This window comes from Morchella importuna, assembly GCF_003444635.1.
Source record: "Morchella importuna strain M04M26 chromosome Unknown Morimp01GS029, whole genome shotgun sequence".
Classification (NCBI taxonomy): domain Eukaryota; kingdom Fungi; phylum Ascomycota; class Pezizomycetes; order Pezizales; family Morchellaceae; genus Morchella; species Morchella importuna.
This window is the reverse complement of record NW_025763426.1, coordinates 658579-679647: the sequence shown is the minus strand read 5'-3', so window position 1 is coordinate 679647 and position 21069 is coordinate 658579. Positions and strand designations below refer to the sequence as shown.

General features: G+C 43.7%; 4 protein-coding genes across 4 annotated transcripts; 2 read left to right on the top strand and 2 right to left on the bottom strand.

Moving 5' to 3' along the window:
- Positions 1-325: 325 nt before the first annotated feature.
- On the bottom strand, positions 326-2669 carry LAJ45_08474 (uncharacterized protein; the record flags this gene model as incomplete). Its single annotated transcript, XM_046118024.1, has 6 exons — positions 326-372; positions 430-484; positions 657-1968; positions 2082-2110; positions 2173-2418; positions 2598-2669. 6 exons carry the CDS (start codon positions 2667-2669, stop codon positions 326-328), a joined length of 1761 nt encoding a protein of 586 aa, XP_045968950.1.
- A 5133-nt stretch (positions 2670-7802) lies between these two features.
- LAJ45_08473 (uncharacterized protein) lies at positions 7803-8597 on the top strand (the record flags this gene model as incomplete). Its single annotated transcript, XM_046118023.1, has 1 exon — positions 7803-8597. The coding sequence occupies one exon, from the start codon at positions 7803-7805 to the stop codon at positions 8595-8597; it is 795 nt and encodes a 264-aa protein (XP_045968949.1).
- A 5714-nt stretch (positions 8598-14311) lies between these two features.
- Positions 14312-16795, bottom strand: LAJ45_08472 (uncharacterized protein; the record flags this gene model as incomplete). The annotated part of the gene is made up of 10 exons (XM_046118022.1): positions 14312-14317; positions 14391-14399; positions 14466-14567; positions 14622-14835; positions 14892-15070; positions 15638-15658; positions 15736-15874; positions 15944-16431; positions 16580-16678; positions 16790-16795. 10 exons carry the CDS (start codon positions 16793-16795, stop codon positions 14312-14314), a joined length of 1263 nt encoding a protein of 420 aa, XP_045968948.1.
- Positions 16796-17336: 541 nt separating this feature from the next.
- Positions 17337-18311, top strand: LAJ45_08471 (uncharacterized protein; the record flags this gene model as incomplete). Its single annotated transcript, XM_046118021.1, has 5 exons — positions 17337-17475; positions 17572-17688; positions 17746-17856; positions 18147-18165; positions 18233-18311. The coding sequence occupies 5 exons, from the start codon at positions 17337-17339 to the stop codon at positions 18309-18311; spliced, it is 465 nt and encodes a 154-aa protein (XP_045968947.1).
- Positions 18312-21069: the final 2758 nt, after the last annotated feature.

Below are 21069 nucleotides of genomic sequence, written 5' to 3'. Positions count from 1 at the left end.
CATAATATCTAGGTACTACCTCTTATACCAAGCTTGATCACATATAGGTCGCTGTCGTTTGAAATCGCTTAATCTAACACTTCTATAACCGGAAACCCAGTCAATCTAGTCCAGGATGGCTCTAGATTAACAAGTTCCATGACTCTCTCTTCTGTCTAGCATAGGTTAAATAACAGCTTCTTTATCTGACCGATGATGTGAAGCAAAAATAAAAGAAATTTACAAGAATAGATATATCGCAACCCCCAAAACTAAACAAAACTAGACCAGCCAGCGTCAATTGCTCTCTCAGATGATATTAACAAAACGTAAATAAGGAACACGCTCATGCAACAGAAGATACAACAAAACGAGAAAAGTGGTAAATGGGTACTTGCGCCAATGGCGGTCAGCTCCATGTTTCTGCAAGGAATAGGAAGGAAGAAAAACCCAATAATATCAAATATACGCCAACCCAACCCGTTAAATTTAACTTCAACCACCTCTGCAACTCGTCTTTTATCTCAATGCATCATGCAGCGAAAAATCCGGATAATCCTATATTCCTGCACTCAACACATGTGGTTGAACGTGGTGTATACAGCACCCATGGTTGCAGACACAAATCCCAAAAAATCTTAAAAGGAAAATTCTTTGAACAAAGGTCTATTGACAACCCTTGAGTGGCCAAAGCTTTGTGTTGGAGTAGCAGCAGTCAAGGGTGAGAGCTGATCATCTTCATCGCCAGTTTCCGAAATTCTTGGAATATCGGAGTGTGATCCCCGTCTTGGGCCGCTAAGAGGAAACATTGGCGGAGTTGCTGTTGAAAGCCTCTTTAACGAAAAGTCCGCCAGGCTGTGTCGCTTGCTGTTGGAAACACTGAGATTTGTCTCAACAATTACCCCTCCTCCTGTACTTCCAGCCATACTAGCTGTCGTGCCCAGGCTTGCCTCACTCGCCTGCCGACTTAAAGTTCGATGAATGCTCCCAACACTTAATTTCGATGATAGTTCTCTTTGGGCTTCCTTCTGCGATTCCCGGAAAGAGTGTGTCTCTTCCCCATAAGTCGTGCTTGGACGTCTCTCCAAATTTTCGGGGGAATGTTTCATAAGTCCGCTTGAAACAAACTCGAGCGCCCGCTGGGTTGGGCTTGGTATCCGTCTAGGGTGGTTTATTAAAATTGATGTGCTTGAAGTATCAAAGCTTTGTTCATATTCTATGTCTCTTATCAACGCTTCAAACCGCGCGATTGAATTCATTGGTGCCTGCTCGGATGTCAATGCTGGGCTTGGAGGGGCCGTAGAGAAGAATCGGTCAAGAATCGTTTCACGGCGTGGTGGAAGAGCGATTGGGGTTTGGATGCTAATCTCCTCCTTGATACCACTACTATCCCCAGCACCTATTGAATGCCGCAGTTTGGTTGCCAGGTGTAGGGGAGGCCGACCCTCAGCCGAAGAACGTGGGAATTCCTCGTCCGCATTTGGGGATGGCATATCCGATGCGGAGCTGCTCATTAAACTTCCCTTGTCATCAGACTCTATGCTCGAAAGGTTGCTAGTCCTTGACCGGAGGGAAGGACTAAGCAGTGCTGTGTTGGGCTCGCCATTCATAAAAAACATTGAAGAAGAAGTGGTGGGCGTTTCCAGGTCAAGATCACTGAATCTTTCCCGAAATGCTGGGTCGGTAGCCTGGTTAGCATTTGAGTCCGAGGAGCTGGGAATGAGATGCGCCTGGATTTCCTTTGCCCATTTTTCAATCGCAACCACGTTATCCGGCCCAGGACGGAAGAGCAGTATCTCTTTTGCAGCGCCTTCCCTCTTGGCCCCTTCTCGTTGTCCAGGCACATCATGACTTCGCCTCCGGAAAGACTTTGAAGAGGATAGTTGAATTTCTGGTCGCAGGTTCACGACCAAGGTAGGGAGTACTACGGACTTCTTCTTGTGGCGCGAAGCAACATCACCAATATAGCAGGAGGCGATAGATGTGATGCTAATATGAAAGAGTAATATTAGCAGTGCAAGCCAAGTGCAGTAACAGAACAAAAATACCAGCACGGATGAGACCGGGGTAAATATGTAGACTGGTTGTCCAGGGGAGCTTACGGATATCGTATAATTGGTTCGGTATCATTCTGCAGGTCATCAACCCAGTCAGTCGGTTTCTATACCGGCCGTGCCGATTCTCACCCCTTACCTTTTGCTTGTAAACCGTTAAAGAGATCGGCAACTGTGCTACATCCATCTCGTTTAACATAGAACCCACCGACTGTGGACTCCGGTCCGATGGGGTTTGCGACAGCTTAAGACCGTTGCCAGACACTGCTCCAGTTCCACCAGGTCCAACCACTCCAGTAGCCGTAGTCGGTCGAGTCGGTGAAATGGCCGATCGCGCGGACGTCGGGGTCGTGGGTGAATGACTTCCGAACTTGACATACCTAATCTTTCCGTCACAAATGGCGAAATCAAAGTCAGTATCGGAGCACAGGAAAGCAGAAGAGTTTGAGAGGGGGTGAGGGGAAAGCGAACGAATGAACGACCATCCCGCACGGAGTAAAGTTGGAGTTCGGAGAGATGGGGGCCAGTTCAAGAGAATTCCATTGATCATCATATCATACATACCTTCCAAGCAGCACGGCCTATCAGGTTGCGCTCTGGCGGAATCTGTAGCCAACCTTCTATGATTGTCGTCATATTGCGTGGTGTTGAGTATTAGGCGGACACCGCTTGAATGTCAAAGACAAAAGGGACGGGGGGTAGGTGGATGGACGAAGGTGAAGGGGGAGGGAGGGAAAGAAGGGGGGGGATGAAGAGAAGATGGACCGTTCGCTTTGTGGACCTCCAGGGTTCTTTCTTTTCTTTTCTCTAATTGTTTTGGATAATAGATATCTCGAGCGACTAGGAACAGAGGACTAGAGAGGGGGGTGCAAGACAGAACCCGTGGGGCAGGTATGTAAGTTCTAGCGAATATATCATATAAATTTATGGTTGTGGAATATTGTGAAATAATTATTGAGGCATGAGTATGGGTGTATTGGGTGATTGGTGTTAGGACCAGTATTGTCCTAATTCTCCACCTCCACCACCTCCTCCTCTTCCACTGGTATTCTACTCCCTGCGTATGTATGGAGATATTGATATGCACAATACATACTCACTCCCCCCGTCAACCTCGCTGTGGGACTCGAATGAAATTCGTTGTGGTGGTTACGCTCGGGCGCCCAAAATGGAAACGAGTGGGCTGGTCCTGGACAAGGGAGAGGTGAGTTTATTTTCCCCCTTATCTTGACTGCCCTTCCCTCAAATATTGATCGTACGAGGAAGCTGCTTGGTATCAATTAGCTAAACTAGTTAGCCTCTGCAGCGGAAGGGGAAGGGCACTGAAGACTGAAATCAGGCATTAACAAATAATTAAAGAGGTTTAGTTGATGCCTAGACGTACTCCTAGGGTATGGCTAACCAAGGTACGAAGGCCATCCACAGTTAAAAAAAAACAGGCACATAGTGAAATCACTTAGTCATACCCCCATTTAAGAATACTACATGATGATCTACCCCGGATCACAGAAAATTCATGCGGAATTGAAGTCAGCTTTACAAACACGCCAATTGAAAAACGCTTCGAGAAGAGGAATTGCGACAGGCGACTACTGGGTAGTTCAGGTACATACTACATGCAGCTAAACATGGGGCTGCGAAAAAGGATGAAATCCTTTGTACTATTGTGCCCCGACTGGCCATGGTTCTATGTACTATACATGTATGTATTGTAGTTACTCCAAGTACTCAGTGCTCTGCTCATGTCATTGACCTTAAAAGGGAAAAATCTACAATGTACGTACATTATGCATGAAACTATACCTACATGTACCTACATCCGCACATCGACATCTTCAAGGTTAAAAGCCTCGCCTTAAAGAAGATCTAAAGTGGAGTAAATTGGCTACATACATGTATTGGAAACTTGAGGCTATTCTGTATAGAAATCTCAGTGCTTTCGCTTGTAGAAAAACTCCAACGCAGGGCTTGAGACATATGTAGCTTGGGGGGGCAAAGTAAAGTGACGGAACCCGGCATCATCGCCGCTCATTCCACATAGAAAAACTTCTTCCATCTGTTCCTGAGCTTCTCCTCAGCTATCCACATGTTTCCATGCGTTTTAAAAAGGTAAAAAGAGATTGACCTGCATGCATCGGTAAAGCAGAGTACATCCTACGGATGCGTTCCGGAGCTGCCCACAGGGGTGATGAAGTCCAAAGAAAGCAAGAAAGGGGCAAAGTGGATAAAGAAAACCATTCAAGCCGCATACTCCATGCCATGAAGGTCGATCGTTCCTGACACGTTTTTTTCTACCCGCATTACCTGCATCTGTTAGTCATACATGCATGGCGCTCAATTTTTCAGAGCCGGAACAAAGGGACAATGGAAATGCATACATGTACCACAGTATGTACCTAAATGTAGATTCAGCTGTCAGACCCTCGAGTTTGGAATTCTACCTGCAAGTACGTGTACTCGTAGCCTCATAGCGTTTCCGAACACGACTAATATCGCATGACATACAAAAAGGTGGATTTGGCGCTTTTTTGTATGGCATGCAATAGCAGTCGTGTTCGGAAACGTCATGAAATTAGTAGTAGGTAGTTGCTACTTATTTAGTCTGCTCTACAGCGAGAGGTAAAATTATTGTAGAAACAGGGGTCTAAAAACAGGGTTTCTGTGGCTGGGCAAGCCAATAGGACTCCTCCCATATTTCTACAATAATCTTACCGCAAGCTGTATATAGGTACATGTACATATATGTGTAGAGCACTGTACCCTACCTGACCTGGGGTGAATGTACGTACACATACAATACCTACATGTACATACATGTACCTATTTCAACCCAAGTTACCATCACTGTGTCTCAAGTAGGTTCTAATCCGTTTTCACACCAAGAACTGGTGAAACACAATAAGGACAATTTACATGTGCATGTATGTACGTATATGCATTGTGTTATGTTCGCCATCGTACATACATACATGTACGCATCTACCTACTCTACTCTACTACTGGTGCTGCAGAGTGGGGTGCGAAGAAAGCGAGGGAGTGTTTCTCACGTCACACAGAACAAGTCACGCAGAGGTTTTGAGCAGTGGTCTGGGAAAACCGGTAGACTTTGCCGCTCGCGGTTCTAGGTTGAGCCTTCCATTTCCATTACCACCATCACCACACTCATAGTGGGTATGATATATATTCCTATAGTTGAATATCGGAAACGGCGTACCAACTGTAGATTAGAGAATTAATACATCTTCAATTCCAAACTGCCCGCCAATTCTCATGGCGACTGCTGACAAACTGCAACCCAAAGCATTACGCCCACCCAACATCCAAACCGATGTAAATAACTATTTAAATCATCCAGTCGATAAAGTGAAGAGGGAACTCTCCATGTTTCTCGCTCCTTACTCAGTACATAGGTATTCCTAGAAAACCTCTCCCTCGCGGCACTGCCCTCGTATGAATGTGCTGATAGGCTTCTAGAAAACTAGAGTTGAATGACAGAATAAAGCTCACTATGCGTGTCTTTAAGCTCCCAACTTTCTGGCTCTTTGCTAACTTACATCGTTAAAGCCGATACCTTTCAATGATGACCGTTCACTTGTATCAATCATGGTTCCCTCTTTCCAATATGTACCAGTTCACCATCTTCAAAACTATGCTTACTAATGGTGCTTTCTCTTAACTTGATGTGGGTTCGAGTGATCGGAGGTGTCGCCTTTAGAGAACGGGTGGTAGGTGATACAACCATTCACGGGCATTGGTCTTGTGCTAAATCAAATATGGATATAATTGGATCCATGGAACCGTATAAATTAATATTTCCCCTCATGATTACTGAAAAAAAGTACAAAGCCTCTCAGATCAGCAAACCAGGGGTAGCAGCCGAAACATATATAGACATACAGCATGTACAGTTGGGTGTAATATGGGACAATCATAAAAATTGTGGCTTTCGGACAACCAAATTAATAGTTACAGTATAGGTATCAGCCTGAGACCCGCTTTTTGGCTACTAAGTTGCCTTGCTTGTCCTACAACATCTTTCTTCGTTCTCCGAGAGGCGACTGTTAATTGTTGTAGTACTCTCCAAGTGCATCTTTGATCTTTGCGCATATATAGCTACTACAGGTGTAATATGGCCCTCAAGGCTCAAGCATGCCTAGATCGGCAAATATACTCCTATACTCAAGGCTGCTAGCGGTACAACTTGTCTAAGACATCTATATTAAGATAGACGGCCGTGGTGTGTGGGGTTGAGTATATATTACAATATCGCTTTGCAATTCGTAGGAGCTTATGTCCTCGCAGCTTCGTTTGCGTGGTTTTACCACACAACTACTGTGGATTTTGACGACTCGAGTTTACCGATAGTTTAAGCACAAAGTAGCACCACCATTTATCGAAATAATATAGTTTACATATACATATAGTTACTTGCTAACCAGTCGAATCTCTATCACGCGTGGCACAACCCTCGACATGAAATTCCCACTCGCTACATGGAAAGGCACACGGAGTCTTGTGTTTATTATGTTAAGCATCTTTTTGGCTGGTAATCAAATATCTGGTAAATCAATGAAAACATTTACAGCGATCCCCTCGACCTACATATATGCTCATATATATAACAATATTTTCCTCAGAATCATCCGGGATGATCTTGAAAGACAGATTTCTTTGACCGGGTAAATGGGATATATCGTGAAACCCTAATATAAGCTAGATCATAGTTTAACGCCCCAGTGAGAAATTAACTAGAAAATTCCGTATGATTTCATATACCATTATATGTATAGTTGTAGACGTGACCCCTATAACAAGCTTAAAGTACAAGTTTACACGTCTAAATCGATCCATGTTACAAGTGATCTAAAATGAACCGGCCGATTTCCACTGCGGAATTAATTTAGGATCCATGTACTTTCACCTAACGCCTTATTATGATCACCTTGTTCTGTCCTATGTCTAAATGGAATAGTCAGGTATCTTAGAAAGATTTCTAGCTATTGGCTAGTTAGTCCCCCGCCCCTATGGTCCGGTGAACTACGTACAGCTGTCGATAAACAAAGAACTGTTTCCACCATGGTCCGGGATCGAGTGCATTAAGGCAGACGACAGCCATGTTTTTTCAAATCATCAAATCACGAGTTCTGCCATGATATATAACAGCCCCTCTGACAGTTCCCACCAATAGCTCTTCTCGAGCTCTTCCGAAACTAACACTTCACGGGAGCAAGGAACTAATGTTTATTTCGAACCGCTAAACAGAACTGTAAGTTCTCTTGATTTTTATATATATAACATTACTTTATATCGGCGGTTCCTCGAACTGATGTTTAATTTTTTATATACAGCCGGAGGCCGCTCAGCTCCTCACTAGTACTTTGTAGTATGCATATGCACATATATATGTATGTACGCGTATAGTTATACCATAATGAGCAATCACAGAAGACAATGCGCGTTTGCATAAATGTCGATGTCGCGATAAACTGGAAACAAATGCGGCATACTAGTCTAATAGCTTAATACACTTATCATTTGGAATATATTTCTTTCTCAAAGATTTGACGGCTTGACAAACCTCTTGTTTCTTTGTTTGGACACAATCAATATTCTTTGTTAACTTGTCCCTTATAACGACAACGAACGTCCACATAGCCGGTTCAACAGTATCAATCTTTGATAATCATAAATAGAAACTACAGAACTCTTACACTAAAAAGAATCGGAGTTTCGTCAGCGATTTATTCAAATCACCAAACGAGACCAGAAATGCCTGACTGCAATTGCTCCGCGGCCAATGACCGACAACGGATCATTGACAACGCTAGCTGGCTAGCCGGCCGGGATGTTCGTCTTATCACTCTATCGGGTCTGATATCTGGTGAGCCCGGCACACTTTACCCTCAGATATGCGCGCTCGTTATCCCGGCAGATGTAAATCCACATGCGCTAGGCAGAGAATTCTCCAAGGAAGTTCTTTTCAGCGCAAATTATACAGATACCAGGAGGGACCCATCACAGAGAACGGGAATGAAAGAGCAAGACATGGTTGATGAAGCTGTGAAGCTACTTCGAAGAGATATAGAGAGAGTGGTGGGAAGGGTTATACAATGCGATCAGCACGGGATTTTCTATATCGAAAAGCCGAACTTAAGACGTGACTGGTCAAATATTCAAAGGAATATTTTTCAGGCAGGGCCGTACCCCGCAAGGGTCCCTAGGGAGAACACTAAAATATCACAACCGCCGATATTCGTTGATTACACCAAGGAAGAACTAACGAAGGCGCTTCAAAAAACACAGCCAACATCACAAGTCCCTCTTAATGATCTCAGCGATTCTGATTCCGGTATCTTTGAGCGTGCTAGTTATGCTGCAAGTCAGGCCCTGCGGGACGATTTGAGAGCTGTCGCTTATGAAGTCGGGGAAGAGGAAAGACAAAGAACTGCCGAATTAGAAAGAAGAAAAAGTAGGGAGTCGTCGCGCTCCAGGATCAAACCTAAAAGAGCTATTGAGCCAACGCCGATTGATCCGACCAAGAGGAGAAAGGCCCGGAAGTTGTAATCGTGGCTCGAGATAAATGGAGACTCACGTTGAAGTTATTTCCAGAATTAGTTGGAACTTTCGTATCTAAAGATGCTATTCCATTCCTTATTTCGTTTGTGAAAGTTCTATATATACTATCGATGAGTGTTATGTGTAGTTGTTATTCCTATGTGAACTATTTTATTGGAAATGATATATGTATTGCATTATATAGTAGGTAAAATCTCAACTTGTAATAGCAAAGGTATCCGCAACCACGACACTTACCGGGGTACGGACAGCTACAGGTCTCAAGGGCACAGCTTTTGTTAATAAGGCTTTGAACTGACACCAGATTATGTGAAAGACTTTTAAGTCAATGATGTAGATATCATGTAGAGGTGGTATCCTAGCTGCCAGTTTAATATGATTCCATATATATATACATGACTACGATTAAACCATGCACGCATTAAAATATCAACACCTGAGAGGCCCTGAACTACTCCACATAATTATAAGCTCATTGTAATTTACCTAATTAGTGGGAAATATATCGGAATATCTGACCATGAAAATCCCACGTACTTTACGAAATAGTTCATGGTCATATAACGAGATCTAGATAATTCATGATCATCATGATTATAGCCTAACCTCCATGGCCAGTTGGTGGATGTATACACAAATAATTATTATTATATATTACATAAATCCACATGTATAATTATAACAATGGGTTTCTGAAATATTAAGTGCTAGAGTCATCGACGTTAGTGAAGACGCTGTACTTCGAGTAGCTAATTTTAATTTAGGTCGTTTATTGTCACACGATTCATGATCATCACTGCTGATGGTTTAATATATCAACTGAGTAACCAAATCAAATATATAACAATTAAAAGCGAAGTTCACAGCACTATAGTACTGTGTTTCCCTATGCTTCCAGCTTTGCACCCTTCACATGACCGAACCGTCCCCTTTAAAAGATTATTGGGTAGAGGGATTGATACCTAGCTGCAAGGGGATCTCTTGCACAGATTTAAAGGAGGTGTTAACTTGATATACCAGGATCAAGTAGCTCGATTGAGGACCGGATCCCGTAATCCTACAAGTAGACAAATAATCGGTTTTTGATTATCTATGTGATATCTGTTGCGTGATCTGGGCAGTGAAATTATGCAAGACAGTGAGTTCAGTGAATAGATCAACATCCCAGCCCTATATATATATCTATATAAATTTAGCAGACCATTTAATTATTACTTCAGTATTCTGCGCCTTGTTTCTCCTACCATCTAGCCATGCACAACGATTGAATGCTTACCCAACATATTCTTCAGACTGAAACTAAATATTACAACTGTACGTACATGTAGATGTACAAACCGCCATTTTGTTCCTCGCCATCTGAAACCCCCCCCCCCCCCCCCAATGTCTTTAATACAAACTTCAGGAGGCTATTTGTCGTGCACGTTCAGATATTTAATTAAGCTAGCTAGAAGAGGATAAAATTCAGCTTAGTGATTGCACAATCGAGGTCACAAGAAAACTGAGCTCTGACCTGCACGACGCAGGCAGAGAACCCGAAGAAGAACGCTGAGATGCCCACTGTTATCTTAGGCTCTTGATTAGCAAAATAAGGCCTAGGTGTATACGGTAAGGGCTAAGTATTCCAAGGGGACTCCCACGTAGTGATAGGCACGAGACGAGACGAGACAAGACTTGGGGAAGTCTCGTCTTGTCTTGTATTATTTGGACTAGGTCTTGAACATCTCGAGACAATGGTCCAGTCTCGTCAAAGTCTCGAGACTTTTGGTCATGTGACTTCGTTTCTGGGGAACCTCTATAATCATGATAGTTAATGCAAACTAAAAGTTGATTTTCTTTTTTGGAACTCGATGAAAAGTTCAACTTTTCTTGGAACCGTGGCTGGGAAGCATATTTAGGTGTGGAAATAAAGTCCAAAAAGTCTCGAGACTTTCAGACCTAGTCTTGTCTTGTTTTGTCTTGTCAACCCCCAGGTCTCGTCTTGCCTTGCTGAAAGTCTCGAGACTTAGTCTCGAGACAACTTGTCTCGTGCCCATCACTACTCCCACCGAAATGATTGGTCCTGGTCGGGTGATGTACACATTTCTATATGGTTTGAGAATCAACAACTAGAACAGACAAGGCCCATATAGAGCTAGTTAAACACTGCAGGACATGTACAGATCTTGCCCCTTAAGAAGATGAGCGAGAAGGTCGGTGGGTGCCATAGGTATGGATATCCTTGGCGCCAAGATATAGCGAGTGAGCAGTCATGAGCGAGTGATAGTTAGTGTATACGTATACGCCTGAAAATTTCAGACTACCGTACTAGATATCATATACTACATATGTAGTATTAATACCGTTCCATATTATCTTTCTAGCTTAAAAAATCTTTTGTGGATCCATGGAGGTATGATAAACGTCCAAACCCGCCGGCTCCCAACTAGTACACAGTTAAGTTATATAAGACCGGTAGAGGCCGATCGATAGCCTCATGATAAGACCGTCTCATTTTAACTGCAAAGGTGGTGACAGACGTTTGGGAAGAAGATTACTCAGAATGTACAAAGAATGCCTTGACGTGACTCCTTTAGCAAGTACTTAGCTACAAAACACTGATTATCATCCGGCCTCCCATCTCGACCCAACACAATCAAACAAGCGTTAGATTGATAAAAACTTTTCCTTGGTCTAAAACACCCTCCTACTCACTATACAACGTGTTTAAACCGGGACTCAAGAGCTTAAAAAGAATAATCAGGAAGTTTGCGCCCCAAGAGTGAAAAAGGGAAGAATGGTAGCCGATGGCGCCGGTGACTGGTATCTATATAGGGCTGCGCCGAAGTAAGCGGAATAATAGGCAAGATTAGAGCTATGCGAGAGTTTCTGGCACGATCGTGTACATGGTTTTCCAATACACTCCAAAGAGCTACAAACCGATTCATTTGTGTTCATTTCCTTCGAGAAGTACGCCGTAGACTCAGGATTAGGATAATCAAGTTCCAGCTCAAACATTAGATCTGGTGATAGTCTTCCGTTTCCGCGGCCATCATCGCAGCCATCTAATACCGTTACATCGATGGCGCCCTCTGTGCATATACCACGGCAAGTTGGGAAAGAAACCCCCGCTCTCTGCTGTAGATGCTTTAGCCTTTTTACCGTTTGAGACTTTAGGTCTATATACGAAGTCTGGAGAGATATATCGTCTTCCCACTCATCTTCAGTAGCCCTGGTCATAGATGCCGAGTCGGGAAGAACAATAACATCTTCTTTCTCATTATATTCCTCACCACCTATCGTACAACCAGTTCGCTCACTGATTTTCTCCATACACTGAAAGTGATGGGGTAGGTTGCCATAGCATTCAGGGCAGCGCTCGAACCCTCGATAATATTGGTCGTCATCCAAGAGGTGCCGGCAAATGCACTGATAACGGTTTCCAACATGAGAGGCATCGGGTTTAGGCTGGTCAGAACATTCTATAACGACGCATTGCCCTGTTGTAGGTTCATACCCACAAGCGTATTGGATATAGCGATACTGGTACATCTTATTATTGCAATGGCTAGGGTGGGAGTTAATATTGCGAGGAAGGCGATGGGTGTGGTTGAAAACTGATGTACACGAGAACTAAGTGGAGTATTTCATCAGAGAATGAGGTAGACAACTTGTTCATTTCAGTTATTTTTAAACCACGACCGTGTTTCTTCCCTTGTCTTGACTCTTTTTCAAAGGCCGACCACATATATCCTAATTTTGGTGGAATCGACGTAATACTTTGTCATACATTAAAACAGTACCAATAACGTCATACCGGACAGAGCGCACATACCACCAAAGCCCAGTACAGCTATTATGCACGCTTGCTTGTTGTAGACCCAGCCTAGTAACCACAACTTGCCTAGCTCCAATTCTATCCGGTACGTTATGAAATGTTCGATGCCTACATGTCCTCATCCATAATGTTAATTATGGCAGTTGATATAATGTATACATGTATTGTTGGTTATATGTACTCATCTCGGCGGTTGCAATCTGGGGCGCAAGCGGAGTAAGGGTACATGACGCATGTACATACATACGTACATGCAGTTATATTACGATCAATGAGTACATTTACGTTAGTATCTCTCCCGCTTCTCTCGCTTAACACCACCCCTCCTCGCGCTTTTCGCGCTTGAGGAAGGAAATATATCCCATTGCAACGCTGTAACCTTGACTCGGGACTAGGTTCTAGCAAAGACGTAAAGTCCTCGGGTCATGTGTAGGCTATTTTCTAGCATCATGATGAGACAACTAAGGTTGAGACTCACGGGACCCGGAGACTTTACGTCTTTACTAGTAGGTCCTACTTTATCGTATCAAAAAGCTTAGGACAACTCTCAAGATCTATATATTTTCCAAATATAGATTACAGTTTGGTCCTGCTTCCAGCCACTTCAAAATCCATACGTTCAGGCAAGGACGCAAATGGGCTGGCCCTGAACTGCTTCTGGCTTTGCCCGGCCCGGCCCGAGTATTATAATCTGAGGCCTGGCCTCCCAGGCCTCAAAGATTTGCCTGGGCCTACATAACATAAATTTAGGAGGAATATTAAGTCCTTCTGAGCGTGTATGGAGGGGCGTTCGTCACGTCCCAATCACGCAAATCGGCCACAATAACCAAATTTTGAAAATACCGGAAAACCAGAAAACCCAAATACTAGAGCGTCGGTCCGGAAACGAATTCCAGACTAGATGTATTATAACTGTTTATACCGGCCGGCGTTGTCAAATACCATCGTACCTTAAAACTCATATCTCCGTTGTGATAGCGCGTAGACAACTCCATCACCACTCATCCGTCCGGAAACTTGATGGTGATTGGTTAAGAAGAGGCAGAAAAGCCGGATATAAGGTACAGTTAGATATTCTTACCGTATATAGCAACTGTCGAGTCGTCTATTTGATTAGACTGGGGCTAGGGTTTATGCATACTATATCACTCGCTATTTGCAGATCCATGTAAGGTGAAAATTCTAGATAGGTAGTTAATTATGTGAAAGGGTTCATTGAGCTATGGCTTGCTTAGCTGACCGGTTTTCATGAGGTGAGGTGAACTTGGTATTTCTTGTACGTAATGCTAATTCCATGATTTGAAGTCAACCACCGCGGACGAGTGAAAGCTCGCTCCACGGAAGGCTTCAAGTTTGCACTTTCCGGGTATGCATATAGAATGCGGGGTAGCAACCTCTAGCGAGCTATTAATAAATTGGTACTAAATTTGTCATGCATACAACGAAATTAAAAGGTAAAACACTGGTACCAGTCTGAGGCGAGGGATAGAAAAATTATAGTCCTGGATATTGTATTCAATTACAACTATATAGCCCCGAATATATATATACTATATGAAGTTAGCTAGATCCTTCATCTTTGGATAGATACTCTTTTACTGCATACAAATGGTGGAGCATGGTAATTATACGGCCAAGAAAACTCGTGCTATTGGTATATTCAAGCAATAATATATATATAGCTAGCTATAGGGTTACACATTGGTCATGATAAGATTGGTAATTCATGACACATCACTCGCAGTTCTATCTACATGTATCGCTCACATTGCCAGCTCTACAGCGCCGTGTCATGGCCATCCACCATAAGAAAGGAATGAAATAACCTCTAACACCACTATACATACAATCTAGACGACAGCTAGTGCTATATGTACTTGCATCCTCAAAACTAAAGACCCATTAATTGCATGAGTACATATTTACAATCATCTGTCATATACGGAATATATAAGTGTAAGTACTGTATTAATCTACCCACCAAAAACATCAGTAAACCATCCTCTTCCTACTTCTTTCTCACTCGCCACCCTCTCTACCAAAGCCTCCATCGCCGCTCGATCCGCCAAAACCTTTCCGTCTACAACCCTCTCCTTTACCTCACCCCGACTAAATACCAATAGTGTTGGTACCTTATTAACCTACACATCTCAAATTAGCCACTAACCAATCCACAAATCAAATCCCAAACATACAGTGTACCGCATCCCCACGTCCATCATTCCTGGCGCATCCAACTCCACTTCCGAAAACCCGACACCGACATTACGGCGCTCTAGGATCTCGGAGAGCAATGACTTGACTGCACGGCAGCTGGAGTAGTAGGAGGTTGTCCAGAGGGTCAGTAGGGGGATGGATGTAGTAGTGGCAAGGCGGAGAAGCGTGTGAAAGTCGTGATCATTGCGGACACTACAGTGATATTAGCAAGAGGGTTAATGTCACGTAGAAATGAAAGAAGTGTTTACGGGTCATAAATGCGGTTACTTAGGGCATTTGTGGGGGCAGTAAGTGTCCGAATGTGCGGTCGGAGAAGTTGGGGAATTTTGGGGGCTATTCGGGGCAGCATTTTGTCCAGGAACCTACAGGTGGTAGATTCCAAAGTCTCAGGAAATGGTCTTCGGGAGGGTTTTCGGGTAGGCGTCAACTGGGTGAAACTACGTCAGTGGCTTGGCGGACTGGCCACCATTGACAGCCCAGGCAAATCCCCAATTCCTCGCCCACTCAATGAAATGGAAACAAAAAAAAAGAAAAAGACGCTTAATTATCATTATCGCTGATACCACATCCCCGCTCCACATCCCCGCTCCACATCCCCTCTCCACCCCGCACTCGTTAATACAAGCGACATAAACAAGAAAATAAAACAAACGTAAAAGGTAAAGGTACTCAAAAGCAATAAAGAATAAAAAGTAAAGGGCAGTGCCCCTCCCCAAATTTCAACGCCCGCTCTCACCGAAGCATTGAAACGCCATATACCCAACCTTACCGAACCGAAACCAGACCCGCCTATCCCCTTAACCCCCAACAAGTTGAAACAAGACATAGCACTGCTAGTGCCTTAATAAACAGAGGAGACTACATAATGGAAGAAAAACAAAATATCAATGCACGCAGAACAAACCGGAAATCATGCGGTGGACAATAACCAATGGAGACAAAGACAAAAAGAAAGTAAAAAAGAACATGAAAAGATGCAAATAACTCTACTCACTACGTGCCGCGGTCCCCAATTCTGCTTGTTAGTTGCACTCTTTAGACTTCCATGGTTTCCAAGAACCCGTCGTCGTCATATTCATCTCCTCCCCAGACACTTGAACTCTCTTGAAATTCATCGTCAAACGCATCGTCGTCACTATCGTCCCACCCTTCTTGTCCGGAACTTACACCGCCCATATCTGCCCTCCATCCGCCCACCCTGTTGATCTCCATTGGCGAGTGCGATAGCGAGCTAAGCCCTCTCAAATATAAATAACAAACTCTCTTTTTATGCTTGTTAAAGAAAAAAAGGTTTGTGGACCATATGAGACCCTCCTCGCCATAGGGGTCGTCCGAGACATCGTCAGGCGAGTAGGTGTATATGTTGCAGCTGAGAAGGTCCATCTCCTTATCGATAATGTCCCACATTTTAGGTAAGGCTTTAGATGGATTCACGCCAAGATTAAAGAGCGTGGTATTAAAGTTGTTCATAACGGGTCTTAGATGTCTCTCGCGCCTAAAGTCGGAGGGTTTTAGAACTGTTGAGAAGTCGTAATCTGAGTGGGAAGCATTCAGGGTTGCGATAAGATAAGCGAAAGTGCGCCGAGCAGAGATCTGGTCGAGAGGCCCAAACGGCGAATGGAGGGTTTGATAAACTGCTTTCGACTGATTCTTACTCCCGAGGGTTGCCGCTGAGGTTGCACTTGATTTGGGGGGCGATAGAGACTCCGATAGTCTGAGGTCGGCTTCATAGCGGTTGGTGATAGTGTTGGAAATATTTTTGTATAATTTCTTATCAGCGCCGGCGGCCTGAATAAATCGGTGCCAGGTAATAAAGAATGGGCAAAATGTTAGCTTGATATCGAGCTGTAAACAAGCTTTATGTATTTCATTCTATTGTTTTTTTATTTTTCTTCTTTCTTTATAAGAATATTCAGAATGAGCTGGGCATAGCGACCTTGGTGGTGTAAATGTCACAGCCGCCAACGACTCGACAGTCCGGTGTGTCGAAGACGAGGGCGCGATTGATAACATCCAACTCGCGGAGTGGTAGGAACTGTTGGAAGGTGCAGGTGTCAGCTCAGGGGAACTTTTGAGGGGAGATGCCAACGGTGCAGGTGATGTGCAACCGATGCATGACAATGACCGGAAGCTCATAAATACTAACCTTCATGTTGAGTAAGGTTTGTTGAAAGTGGGAGGATGGTTTGATTAAGGTTATCGTAAGTGAGGAGTAGGATAAGGATTGGGAGGAGGTTTGTAGGTTGTGAAGGTTGTTGGTCGGCTGATGAAGCAGTAGCAGCAACCCAGGGGATGTGCTGAGGATTTGTAGGGGGTGAGGACAGCTGGATCACACGTAATCCCGGATCTTGGAAATAGAATGGTGTGGTGTGAATTTACTACCTAGTACTATTGTACCTACTGGCTTTCTTTGTACTCTACATGTAGTTTATCGGCACTGGTCTATAGGTACTTCTTGTAACGGCCTTTGGCGGCACATACAAACCCCTTAGATATTGGTATGCTGATCTGTGAGGACCAGACAGGCGTGCTATAAATGGGCGACATGATTGGGACGAATATAATTGGAGCTGTGTAGAAGCTGGTAATCGGTCGGGCGCTTTAGGGAGACCATCCGAGGTAAAGCTAGTACTTTGCGGGTATTATTCAGCACATATCAGCGTTTATTCAAGAACATTCAATTGCCCACAGGCATGGGTGGCCTTGTGACATCATGCCTTTCCCCACGTTTATCCTTGGTTGGTTGGCTGGGCCGTCAACTCCCGGCTTCGACATCAACCGTGCCATTAATAGAGTTATTGTTCGGCTGCTTGAGGAAAGATACAGATGAAGGTGAGAGTGCTCATGCGCGATGTCTGATTCCCCGAGCATAGAAACCGTTTCCATATAGCTAACCGAGCTACCGTACACGTACGTGGGTTGGGAGAGAAACCATTTCTCTTGTACTAGGCTCACACTATAATCTTTTGAGGGGCCAAGCTCCAACCACGACCAAGGGTGTCGTGTCTCTCAGATCTCGAGTAATTATCCAAACAAACTCTCACGGTGCCTGCCATTTTCGATCTTTCTGCACAGCTTGCAAGATTAACAGCTTCGTTACAGGGTTCGAAGCTCACATCCTAATTGTCGTCAACATAACTCCATCACTTCTACCTCCTTCGGCTAGTCCATCACTTCTGGCAACAACTCCAAGCACTCACACCTTAGAGCTAAGTATCCACTGTACAAGACTTGAAGAATGTTGTCGGACGGTTCTTGGTCTTGGGATTAGTAAAGTTGGATGAATATGTTGTGAAGTTTGAACTTCTGAACTGTCCCGGGAGCTTGGAAAAAGATATGTCTCTTTCTGGGAAATATGGAAGCATCGATTGAACACCTTGGTGGCTATATTGTCGATAGTTTGAAGCTGACTCGTGAATTCCGATGTCGAGTCCTGGATCTCATGACTCTTCCGGGTTACTTGAGAAACTAGGGATATTGCGGGACTCATGAAAACTCACTAGGACACGAGCCACAACCTTGGTAGTCTACCGCCGAAAATCTCTTTAGTCAGCCAATATATTACCTAGCCTGCTAATAATCTGATTAGTTACTTAATCCAGAAATGGGAGGTTTCAACGCTGTGTGGTACGCTGGAATTCATGGCGGGAGCTGTCATTAGTTTTTAACCTAGTGGAAACCCCGATCCCTACAAACATGCAGTTTAAGTTTGAGTCGTCAGTGGAAGTCCTTCGAGAGAGGTTGTCACAATTGGAAGGCGATGGCTCTAAGTCATTAGAATCCCCGAGTCGGCCCAAATCAATCCTAACAATATTTACTACTCATGTCGTGAATATACCCTACTATCTCGAATGGTAATGGGGTACGGTGGTCTGAGAATGAACATGATTCATCGCTGTAATTATGTTTTCGAGCACTCAGATACAATGTGATGTCAAAGTGTTAGTTGATGCTCCGGTAGATTAACAAATTACCCAGCTTTATACGTTTTTCAGCTCCTGAGTCAGAATAGTTGACTCATATATTATGTCACTACCCATACTATATAAGTACCTTCATGCAAGGCCCCTGCCGGAATCGATCTTTTGTCTTTGAATCTTGGATTATACTACAGCCACTCATCAAAAGTGTTCGTGATTCATATCAACATTGGTCAGTGCGTGGTGTGGCTTACCCGATTTTACGGTCAAATTGAGGAACTAAAATGTATCTATATAATTGTATCTAGTGAGTGACAGAGAATAAAAATACCATGAATGTCTAATATTGACTTTGACCACCATTGACTGTTGCTGTGTTGAGGTTTTGAACATTTCAATGGGCACTTTGATTCCTGACTTGAGCCGGACATGTCACATTAAATCCGAATCACGAACACTTTTGATGACTGGCTGTACATATACTGGAATTGTTTGCAACCTCCGATGCCGCAGGATATGGGACGGCTTTGCTACGATCAGCAGGAGTGAATAAACATTACTTCACAACATGCTCCAGAGCCTACAAATCATTCTGACTTGCAGCTTTGATCATCTCCTACGCCCATATTTAATTATCAGACTAGCACATGCGAGAGACAACCCGAATTTAAGAAAACTATATCAATGTACAACTTAATCATAGTCTATCACTCGCATTCGTCGATAACACTTTCCCTACTCATCTTGTACCTGTGCAACAATATCATTGATAGACGTGGCATTCAGGGTCTGAAACTTTGAGTCCTGTTAGCTCTCTCAAGGATAACCCCGGGAATAGAGCTTGATATTTATCATCAGACCAAATATCGTGATATCATTGGCTACTCCAGTCCTCACCGAAACAAACTGCTCCTATGCTAGCTGGCCATAGCACCGACAGCATTCTATAGGGTTTATATCCGGCCGTTTCGGGTAAACATAACTTGCAATCAATTGATCACAACTGGCCCAGCAGAGACTTTTCTTAACTGCAGTAAGCTGACGATAGGGGAGTAGTCGGCGACTTCTAAATCGACGCGGAAATGGCTATTGACGTGTTCAACTTGGCTGGTCCAAAAAAAAAGAAATCAGAACAAATCCCATCCTGGGTTATGATGAGTGGTTATGTGCACAGTTTTAAAATTTCTTCCCGGATCTGGACCAGTGGTTCGCTTCTATGGGTCATTTCCAGTGGCCCTACGTATCCCTTCGTCTGGCAAAAAATGCTGACCCCCCCAAAAAAAGCAAACTTTTGTGTGGCTTTACTAACAGATCCTGTTGTCTCTCTTATCAAATAATAGATCTCCCATACAAATTTAATTCCTCTATTATAGGGGGGTCAGCATTGCCAGACTAAGGGATAAGATTAAGAACTTGTGAACAGGAGAAAACTGAGGCAGTGTTCATGCGGAGCTAGGCGGCCGCGGGGTAAGTGCAGCCCGTTAGAACACTTCAAAAGTGCAAGAGCCACTCTGGAGCACTCTCTGGTTTTGGGCACAAGGCGCTAAGTCATACATAAATGTATTAATCGTCAGAGTGACTGGAGCTATAAAAGTGCCTTGGCACATTCCATGCTCTTTATGTAAGATACTTACTTCTTTACCAATATATATGTATGAGCCAGAAAATGGGAGTGCTGAAGTGCCGTTCTACCATACAAACAATATTTATTTGGTCTTTCGCATTTTCTGGCTTATATGCTAGCTAGTAAGCAAGTACAGATTGGATACAAAGCTAGTTGATATCGTCAAATATCCTATCGTATCCGGCATCTTCCGGGAACTGAGGTCCTGTTATCACGGGTTCAACTTACATAGATACCCATAGGGCTGCCAGGATGGTGTGCGGGTGTTATCGTTGGTTGGACAATGTGTAGATAGCGTTTGTTTAAGAACATATGGTGCATATGCCAAGATATTGCGAGCCGATAACAGAGACGGGTGTTTAATCTAAACTCGAGGACTTGGATAACAATGAGAATTAAATCTCTCTGCTACTCACCAATATCCTAATTGTTGTTGTCACCCAAAAAGCTCTTTTTATTAATCTTGTTTATTAGATTTATTTATAAACAAGCTATCTACTCTAGGGGAGAGAATTATTAGGAGGCAGGGCTTGATAGCTCGATGATTCTTTTAGCGTCGTGTTGTAACATTGAGACAGTCTCATATTTTTGTCTTGTGTCGAGATCTCTTCTCCACTAGAAAAACGCATAAGATTTCGGGGCGGTTCCTCCATTTGGAGCTTTTGGCCCTTATGCAGTGCAGTCCAAGCCCTGATAATACAAGCCCTGAGTAAGCATGGTACGCGTATGCGACGCTGCAATCAGCACTAGTAGATCTCTAGGAAACGAAAAACTTCGAGTCGGATAGAGACTCCAATCATTCTATTTTGACGATGCCAAACTATCACCCCCTGCAGCCCCGTGTATAAATATATTCAAAATCTTGTCGTGAGCCCGACCAAA